The sequence below is a fragment of the Typha latifolia genome, chromosome 12 (genome assembly GCF_019914945.1).
Source record: "Typha latifolia isolate L0001 chromosome 12, TyphaL0001v2, whole genome shotgun sequence".
NCBI lineage: Eukaryota > Viridiplantae > Streptophyta > Magnoliopsida > Poales > Typhaceae > Typha > Typha latifolia.
This window is the reverse complement of record NC_133097.1, coordinates 1,213,543-1,223,668: the sequence shown is the minus strand read 5'-3', so window position 1 is coordinate 1,223,668 and position 10,126 is coordinate 1,213,543. Positions and strand designations below refer to the sequence as shown.

Here is a 10,126-nt window from a genome sequence, read left to right as displayed (position 1 = left end):
TAGGGCTGGACCAAGATAAATTAATAATATGGATCATTTGATTTCTTGAATTAGAAATGTGAAGCGCAGTGTAATACTCTTATGGGATTCTAATGGGCCTCATCTTGTCATATGGACTCATGGAGCTCAATTCTTGCTCAAGATTGCAGCTGCCGTGATTTTAGACTGCCTCATTTTACAGAGTGATGATATGCATTGGAATTGGTTACCATTCTTAAGGACAACTTAGAGGCGCCTGTGGGAACTAGAGAAATAAGACAGCTTAGGCCTGAGAACCTAGCTGGACACTGGTAGTAGGACTAGGAGCAAGGATTTTTTGACCAAACTACAACTACAGCTCTTTTTTATTTTGTTTATAAAAAAAATTAAATAAGATTTGATTCATTGTAGTCTTAATAAAAATATTAAACTAATCAATCTTTTTTAAAATGCAAATTAGTTCGGTCGATATTTATACACATAAAACGCTATAAAACGTTGACAATGTTGTTTTTGACAGAAATGCGAAACTAATCAATCTATGTTTTTAAAAATGCTAATGAGTTAAGTGTTTTTAAAAATGCTAACCAGTCCGCATTTTTAAAAATTCTAATTAGTTTAGCATTTTTATTGTCGGAATTTATATACATAAAATGCTAATTACTTCAGCGTTCTTGTTTGGTCTCAAAACGCTGAACTATTTTATGTATGGATAAGATACCGATTAGTTCAGCATTTTTATTAGGACTACAGTAATTAAATTATATTTAATAGTAAATTTAAAAAGTAGTCTATTTTAATAAAAATAAAGTTCGGTCAAATGAAAAAAAAGTGTGGAATGCCTTTATTAGTCAACATAATAATAGAAATATCAATTATAAAAATATATGTCATATCTCGTACTGAGAACATCAAAAGAGTTTCAAGTGTCAGGTCAGACTTGGGTTTTCATAGATCCATTTTATATTTTCATAGCTTTTGAAGTTACATTACCAATACTTAGATTCTTTGAGGAGAAATAAGTGTTAATCACTACATAAAAAAATATTTTTATTTTTTACCTGATTGAGAAATGTGGATACCATAATGGAAATCTTTTTAAAAGAGGGAAGAAAGTAGAATAAAAAAAGATTAAAAAATAGCTTAACAGTTTTTATCTTTGAACAAAAAAAACTATGTGAAAAAATAAAAGATGAATGATACGATCACGTCTCAGGCTATGGAGCTCTGATACCAGTTTGGTACGATCTTTCCTTTGGGGCTAAAGATCGATCTCTTCCAATTCTTGATCTGGACTAGATCTGGCACGAAACTTTGAAATAAGATCCCAAAATATTCCGCCGTTGGATCGATGTGAAATTTTGATATGTTGTCGCCCTAGAAAAGAGCTTTCCAACAAATTAAGTTTCAGGCGAATCGGAGTTGCGGATCTCGAGATACCGTCCGTTTAGTGGACGAACATCAGGATGCTCTATTTTGGATTCGTGGATGGAGGCACGAGATCCTAGGTAATGATGGTTGGTGGAGGACTGGCGTTAATGTGGTGGCACCGGTGAAAAGTGATGGTGGAAGGGTTATGGTTGATGGAAGGATTAGGGCAAGTGTGGGATAGATTAGACGAAGGGAGAGAAGAGGGCCACCCCTAAGGGACTAGGGTGATTAGCCGGACGAGGGAGGTTAGAAGCGGCGTCGCCGGGGATTGAGAGAACGGGAGCGAAGAAGACGAAGGAGGCAAGGCAAAACTCAATCTCAATAATCAATAATAATTTTGGTTGTCCTACACATCCTTTTATAGGCTAACCAACAACTCACATTAACCCTAAAACACAATTTTCGCTTACCGCGTTCGAACTCGCCCGACCGCGTTCGAACGCACCGAATTAGCTCTTCTGGATTTGCGAACGCGATGCAAGCGTTCGAACGCGTGATCGAACGCGCCTGTCGGTATTTGCGAACGCGATGTAAACGTTCACAGTGCGTTCAAACGCACAGTACATTCTCTTCACCACGTTCACAACCCCGTTCACAAACCGCGTTCGAACTCACTCCACCCGCGTTCGAATGCGACTTACAGAAAACTTATTTTAATGGAAATTAAACACTAAAACATGAAGCAAAAACACTCCTAAAGTGAATCCATGCTCGAGACGACGTCGGTGAAGTCCGAATCGTATCAATGAACTAACCCATATGGGGTAATCTATATTTTATCTTTTATACAAAACTTATAGTAATTTTTTGAGGGAAATTATATTTTTACCTCTTTAATTTTTATTTTTTGTGAAATAATAAGGGGTTAAGCAACGCAAACAAAACTTTTAAGAGAATTACTTTAAATTCTAGCATGACTATTAAGAGTGTAATATCTATTAACTCTCACAAGAGTTAGAAAAAAAATATATCATATATTGCAAGAGAAATCAAACATATGAGATTAATTATATATTTCCTTGTCTCAATTAGTCAATCAATGCCCACTCAATCTGAAGAACAAAAAATAAAGAACATATTTCTTCATTTTCTACATTTGCTATCCATTAATTTCTCATTCATCTAAAGAAAAAAAAAAAAAAAAAGATGAAATCTTCTCACCATCAAGTGATAATTCTTCATCCTTATTCTTCCAATTTCATCAAATCATATGAAGCAGTGCCTGCAATACCCCCTAAAGTTGGTGCCACAAAGTATATCCAAATCTTTTTGTAGTTCCCCGTTGCTATTGCTGGCCCCAACGTACGGGCTGGATTCATTGATGCCCCAGTTGATGGACTGCATCACACCGTCCATTTTTAATATCATGATTTTATATAAATCATATGAAAGAGTTCAAAATCACAAGGTTTCTTTTTTTTTTATTTATTTGCTTACCATCAACTAAATTTTATCCTCATTAATTGCAAGAAGAAAAAAAAAAGAGGTTAAAAAAGCAACAATGTAAACTACTTGTTTGCAAAGGTTGTTAACTAAGGAGATGTGATCTTCTCCCAAATATAACTCCAAAAAAAAAAAGGCTGAAATATAGGTGGAGATATGCTAAAAAACAATTCACAGAGAGAAAGAGGAGGAGAGTAAACATGGTACAAGAAGTTAGAAAAAATTATAATAAAAAAACCTAATAATTCATGCGATAGCGTTAATTTTCTTTTTATTTTACCTTAATCTAATAAACCTTATTCAAGGGTATTAAGGTTAATTTGCATCTATCTGATAACTTATCAGTAGTGTTTTTTGGAGTCATTTTAAGTAAGATGTACGGGTGGAAAGATAAATATCCATATGCTAGAGTGTGGACGATAATAAAAGAAAAATACTTCACATTTTTAATAAAGTTTTGAAAAAGTTAATTAGATGGAAACTATAGTTTACACCCACTGGCATTTGGCCCAATTTCAATTTTCACATGTGTACTTCAACCTCAAGCATTTAACCTCCCACTTATCTACCATGTTGTGACTATTAGATTTTTCATCCAAATGTAATGGCGCAAGTGTTAGATTTATTTTTGTTATAAGGAAGTTGCTAAATAACCAAACAACTCCTTAGGGTAATTAAGTCTTTTTATATCCTCGTTAATGGTTGACCGACGGTAATAACTTAGTACTGTAGACCTACTTAAGAATAAAGCCACATGAATAAATTGAAATTAGGTCAAATTAATAACAGGTGAGTATGTATTAAGATTCTAGTTTGCTACTAACCCGGCAATCAAGATGTTCATGAGCACAGTAGCACCAATTCCAATCCCTGCCAACTTCCCAACCTATTGAGAGAAAACAAGGAGAAAGTTAAGAGAAGTAGCAAGAGAATCCAACAATTTATGCAAGTAAATCAAGAGTTAAAGCAATGTACAGCTCTAGCATCAGTAGCAACTGCAGTGATGACAAACAAGAGGATGTAGGAAACTATGAACTCGAGGAAGAAAGCTCGCGGAGTAGTGATTGAAGGAACGGTGACTCCACTGGAGTGGAAGGGATGGAAGATGCCTTTGAGAGCAAAAGAGGCACACATAGATCCTAACAGTTGAGCTGCTATATAGGCAGGAACATGAGCTAAAGGAAAATGGCGAAGGGCAGCCAAAGCTATGCTGACTGATGGATTGAGATGTGCTCCTGAGATGTGTCCTATGGAGAGGACGACAATGGTGACTGCTAGGCCGGCAGATGCTGCTTTCCCCATTAGGGTTTCTGCGCCGTCATACTTGTCGTCCACTATGGGAGTTGCCACTGCACCAAAGATCAAGATGAAGGTGCCCACAAACTCCGCAGCCACCTATATATATATATATATTTATGATCACTTATTAATTCTTCAACTAGTTTTAGATAAGATGGTAAGATATATAATTAGTGATCATTAGAATAACTCATGCAAATTAAGTTCAACACACTGATAGGTGAAACAAAATATTTGATGATGGCACAAAATGTATATGTTATTATGATGTTAGCTTCTCTAGTGTAGAAAGATATACATATGAGCCAACTGAAATGTTAATGCTTAGTGTTTCAGCTATGGTATTATATTCTTGCAAATTAGACTTTGTTATAAGTTTCGATTCGTTTCAATAATTCATGCAAAGTTCAACACACTTATAGTTGCAAGTATGACCATGCTGTTCATTTCTTTGTATGTAACTTTGTAGATTTAATGGAGGCATTAAGAGGTTTTATTAGTTTACTTGGATCTCATTTACTTCCAAATATATATCTGGTGATAGCTAGTGTGCCAATTCTATGCTTATATATATATATATATTATTCATTATGAAAGTCTTGCATCTTTTTCCTCAAGTAAATAAATTTAGAGGAAATAAAAAGAATAAAAAGATGAGAATATATAATTAAAGAAAAAATAAAGGAAGAAAAGCAACATTTCTAAACATAATAATTGACTACCAAACATTTGGAAATGCTAACTCCTCGGAAAGAACAGTGAGTTGGAGGCTTGAGAGATTTCAAGAGCAAATATTCTAAAATGTTAATTGGAAGGTTGATTCATTTAAGCCAAAGAGAAATAAAGATTTAAGTCATCTTATCTAACTCTTGTCAATATTACTATGAAAGCTAAGACTAATACCGTAATTAATAGTCTACATGAGTTTCTCGAGATATATAGTAGATATTGCAATAAAAAGAATGCCATCTCTTGTTTGTAAACGAAAACATAGAAAGCTAGCTTCTTTTTCTTATCCTCTTCTCCACTTTTTATCCTTATCCTTATCCTATCTCTTCTGTTCCTATTCTCTCTCTCTCTCTCTCTCTCACACACACACACACATAAAATATAGATAGCTTTGCAAGATATATATATACAAACACCATCACGTATACAAATCTTAGTGAATTTTCTTTTGCATTCAGACATCTACCTTCTTCATAAGGGAGGCCTCTGGCTTACAAATTTTACCACACAGCCTTACAAACGGCGCGGCCTGCCGGTCCACCGAAGAGCTCTTGCTATTCGCCATCCTCCTCTCTAGCTTCCAAACTTCGATCACCGAGGTCGATCACTGAAAGAATGGCCTCGGGTTATAGCTCTCTCCATTAAGCAAGCTTCTTAAAGATGACGGCAACTACAAACATTTTATTTGCTGTCATAACCAAAATAGAGAAAATAAAAAAAATGAGATCTTTAAAAGAAAAGAAATCTCCACCACTCGGAGATGGAGGAGTTGACATTGACTTGGTATTCCGAAGTCGTAGTTGTAGATGAGCAATCAAATAATGCATAAGGATTACTTGATCACCTCTCGATCTCTCTGGCCCTTGGCAGATAGCTGAAGGTCTGCTGACGAAGTATTGAAGCCAAAGAGAAATGCAAGTTGTTGCATTGCAATCAAACATGATTTTAATATAATCGATGCAGGAATAGATTTCCTGAAGTCTTCGACTAATTGGCTGCCAAAATATAAAGATTATCTTCAATTTTATCTCTTAGAGGTTCAAAATACTAAAAGGATGGATTACATTAGATCGAGTGCACCTAGGATTAATAATTTCTAAAAAGTTCCTTTCCTGCAGTCATGCCTGTAGAGGATCTGTTACCCCTATTCGTGAAACTTAATATACATCTACCATGTCTATTTAGAGAGAAATAAAAAAAGAATTATTGACTGATATGTTGAAATTAATAGTCCCTATCATGGGGATCAAATTGGGTATTCATCATGTACTTTATACTCCATGTTGAATATTTCCACTTGGTTTTCTTTTTGGTGCAAGTTTCCTACCAAGGTTTTGGCATTATTTCATCTGGATAAGGTTATATTTAGACACAAAACAATACAAAATTGAAAGAAAAGAAAACCCTGCCTAAGACTAAGATGGAATCCCACAAAAGTATACATGTTGACAATTTTAATGAGAGCTAAATTAATTATACTTAAATTAAGCTTATAATTATTTTAACATGGTATAATACCAGAATATTGGAATATTCTGATTCGGAACTCCTCTCTGACCTAATATACTAATTAAAAAAAGAACATTATTAATTTACATCCACGTCTCAAGCACAAACCATTTAGGTTTTCTAGTGGGGTACCAAGAACTTTGGCTCTTTCTCTGTGAGTTGTGAGATCTTCCTCTAGACATGGACTTCTTGTATATATATATATATATATATATTAGTAGAACCCTTTATTTTTCCTAAAGTAATGCAAGTTGACTTTTTTAGTTGGTCAACTAGTTTTCGTGTAGAGGAGGAGTTACTCAAGTTGCAATTGTTCTTATTTTTTGTTAACATTTTTGTCATCTCTCAAAGTTTAGGGAAATTTATTAAATACACCCTACATTTTGCCTATATTATTATTTACATCTGATATATCATGTGGATATTTATTATTCGTCCCTAGCATTTTGTTGGTGTTGTTAATTATAAATATAAAATAACTTTAATACCCTCGAGTTAGTTTGTTAAAATTAAAGTGAAAATAAAAGAAGAACACAATTTTAAGGTCAAATGAAGGGTATTTTAGATAATTTTTCTTTTTTTTTTAATTTCTATTGGAAGATAACTATCCGCATATTAGGATATGAATGATAATTAAAATAAAGCATTAGGTGTTTTCTATAAATTTCTTAAAATACTTCTTCTCAACAGAGTAGAGTTGACAATTGGAAGCCTAGTTGTAATGGCTTTATGTTCTTCATTGAACTATTTATATAGAAGAGAAAGAGAACGAGATAGAGACCTCAGAGAGAAAGTTTAACATATGGAAGGCCAAAGCAGGTAAGAGTAGAAGTACTACTACTTCTTCTTCTTCTTCTTCTTCTTCTTCTTCTTCTGGCTTTGTTACTAATTCTCCCTTGTTACAGTACTGAAGATATTATTGCAACTGTGACTGTGAATGCTCATGAAGCTCGATCTCTCTTTGGATCTACTCATCGTTACCTGGATGTGAGGTTGTTAGGTGCAATTCATTGATATATATATATTATGTTGATGGCCATTTTCTTTGAATTTTATTCAGTTTATCATATCTATATCTATGTGTTTAGGTTGGCAAAGGATTTTGAAAAGGAGCATGTAGAAGGAGCCATTAATGTTCCTTTCTACTCTTCTGTCACTCCTCAGGGTTGGTTTGATAATAATACATGATCAAATTTTCTATCAGTTTTTATGGTTTTTTTTTTCTTCTTCTTATCTCATTGATCATTTGCAGAGAAGGTGAAGAACCCTCAATTTGTTGAGCAAGTTTCAGAACTCTTTGCAAAGGATGAGCATTTCTTTGTGGTAATCAATCTTTTTTTTTATCTTCTTTTATATAACAAATTACAGTTTGAATTCAAACTTTAATTTCTTTTGATCTGAATTCTTTCCTTTTTCACACAATTGTGAAGGCTTGTCGATCTGGAGTTCGATCGAAGTTGGCAACTTTAGCTCTTTTTAATGCGGTAAGACTTTCTTTATTAATTTTAGTTACATCACTTCTTAATTAGAATAGGGCCTACTAAATATTTAATCCTTTAGAAATAATTTTATTAATCCTTCAGTCATAATCCCGTAATTGAGATGATTAAAATCAAAGAGGGCTCAAGCAAAAGAAACAGGAGGTCAAAATCATCATTGTTTAATTACAACTAGATCGTGAATTATTGCTCGTTTTCATATAAATCCTCTTATATATATATAGTTTTTTTGACACTTTTCTCTTAATTATTTAATATCTTCCTCGCCGCCTAACAATAAACGTAAAAATATTAAATGATCATTTTATCGTCAATTTCTCTCTCTAAGAATAAAATGGTCCTCTAATTATAAAAAATAAAATAAAAATGGGAGAGACAATTGAGAGATTTTAGATCAAAGTGTAATAAACTTAGTGTCTCTATATAAAAATGGGCAATAATTTGCAGAGTTAGCTACTTGTTATATTATTTTAACCTAGTTAGCAAGAATGAATTCAAACTAGTCTACGATTCACATGGAGCAATTAAGTTGTTACTCTCTCTCTCTCTCTCATACACTGGAGAAAATTATTATTTAACTTCTAGTTGTTATCAGGAAGAGGATCAAATCATTATAATATTAATCTTGAATTCAAAAAATAGGATGATATAATACATATCCAATGCAAATAGTCTAAACTATGATCTTTTAATAAAAGCATATTCAGAATAATGTCAACTATAAGACCACACTTTTTTTTTAAATGTTTTCAGTTTCCTTGAAATTATAAGTTAAGATGATCATTCTTCTCTTTTGATGCAGGGATTTAAAAATGTGAAGAACATGGCTGGAGGTTATCTTGCATGGATGAAGGCAGAATCTGGGGAAGCATAAATATTCCTTTCATGTTTGATGTAACAAAATTGGTTGATTATGTTATAAATATCTATAGAAATAATTGGGATTCTATCATGAAGAAATATGGTGTATGCTTGTTGTGTTGCTGCTGTAATTAATAAAGATGGTTATGCCAACATTCTATTAGCAATATATTCTTTTTTTTCATATCTGCAAACATGAAGTAATATAAGTTCAATACTACTATAGCTATGCTAATTTTTAATACTAAAATTATTCTTATGTTATTTTGTTAATTAGTACAGTGCGTAATGATATTTTGGCGAATGACTAAATACACTTCATAATGAATGGATGAGGAAAAGATACGAGAGAGAGAGAGTGTGTGATTGAAATAATAATTGATTAAAAGTGATACATTTTTAAGAGTAAAATAGTAATTAATAAATATAAAAATATTGAATGATAGAGGAAAGAAAAGAGAAATAGGTATTATTATATTAATATTGTGATAAGCGATTACTTGCTATACTAGTACAAGAAGACTTATACCATAATAAGATTTTTTTTTAGGAATATATAATTCCCTTTCATCCTCAAATTTCTTTTTAATACACAATAACCCCGTGGATTATTATAAATATCTCACCCACTTAATGTCGTGGACAGAATTGGTGAACCGACCAAATTGCCCCCATCACTTATAATGGCAAGATAGTTAAGTGACTTAGCTACTATTAAATATTTTAAATATTTTAAGAGAAATTTGCATATAACACACTGCCTTTTAACAAAATTATGATTTAGACCTTATATTATCATTATTTGTAAATTAAGCTCTATGATTCAACAAATATATATAGAAAATATCATGTTGTTATATATTAAAAAGATTACAAAAATACCCTCAGCTAAGTTACCCAACCTATACTCAACTCAACTCTAATCCAACCTAACCTAATCCAATCCAATCTAACCGACCCAACCCTACCTAACTTTATCTTCTCTCTTATTTATGCAGTCCTATATTAGGTCCTACGCAACATACCTATATTTAATATTATTGTTTCTCAGTTGTTGGGGCTTTTAGAGTTACTATTTAGTCACCGTAGATTTTTGGAGTTACTATTTAGTCACCGTAGATTTTTGGAGTTACTATTCAATCACTTTGAATTTTTGGAGTCAACACTGCTAGGATTTAATACCGTCTCTTTTTAGTTCAGCAAGACAAGTATTGATGAGAGTTAGAATTTTAGGTGGAAGACTAGATAGGTATATCTCAAGTTACAATCACATCGGCAAATACGGGTGCAAGTGCGGGTAAACAAGAAATTTAATGCTCATTTGAAATTATTGAAGGAATTGGACCGATGGCGTACCGTTTACGTATTTCGGAGAA

The 10,126-nt window shown here is 32.9% G+C and overlaps 2 protein-coding genes across 3 annotated transcripts; one reads left to right on the top strand and one right to left on the bottom strand.

Annotated features, from left to right (window-relative positions):
• Window positions 1–1,251: 1,251 nt before the first annotated feature.
• LOC140799168 (probable aquaporin NIP5-1) lies at window positions 1,252–5,521 on the bottom strand. The gene is made up of 4 exons (XM_073153336.1): window positions 5,348–5,521; window positions 3,829–4,248; window positions 3,678–3,739; window positions 1,252–2,748 (listed from the first exon to the last, which is right to left on the bottom strand). The coding sequence occupies exons 1-4, from the start codon at window positions 5,444–5,446 to the stop codon at window positions 2,595–2,597; spliced, it is 735 nt and encodes a 244-aa protein (XP_073009437.1). The 5' UTR covers window positions 5,447–5,521; the 3' UTR covers window positions 1,252–2,594.
• Window positions 5,522–7,144: 1,623 nt separating this feature from the next.
• On the top strand, window positions 7,145–8,917 carry LOC140799098 (protein HIGH ARSENIC CONTENT 1, mitochondrial-like). Of its 2 annotated transcripts, none has more exons than XM_073153243.1 (6): window positions 7,145–7,209; window positions 7,296–7,382; window positions 7,479–7,555; window positions 7,643–7,713; window positions 7,821–7,874; window positions 8,692–8,917. In XM_073153243.1, the coding sequence occupies exons 1-6, from the start codon at window positions 7,193–7,195 to the stop codon at window positions 8,761–8,763; spliced, it is 378 nt and encodes a 125-aa protein (XP_073009344.1). In that variant the 5' UTR covers window positions 7,145–7,192; the 3' UTR covers window positions 8,764–8,917. The 2 variants fall into 2 exon arrangements, with proteins under 2 accessions (XP_073009344.1, XP_073009345.1); XM_073153244.1 differs by having other exon boundaries at window positions 7,166–7,209; window positions 7,296–7,377.
• Window positions 8,918–10,126: the final 1,209 nt, after the last annotated feature.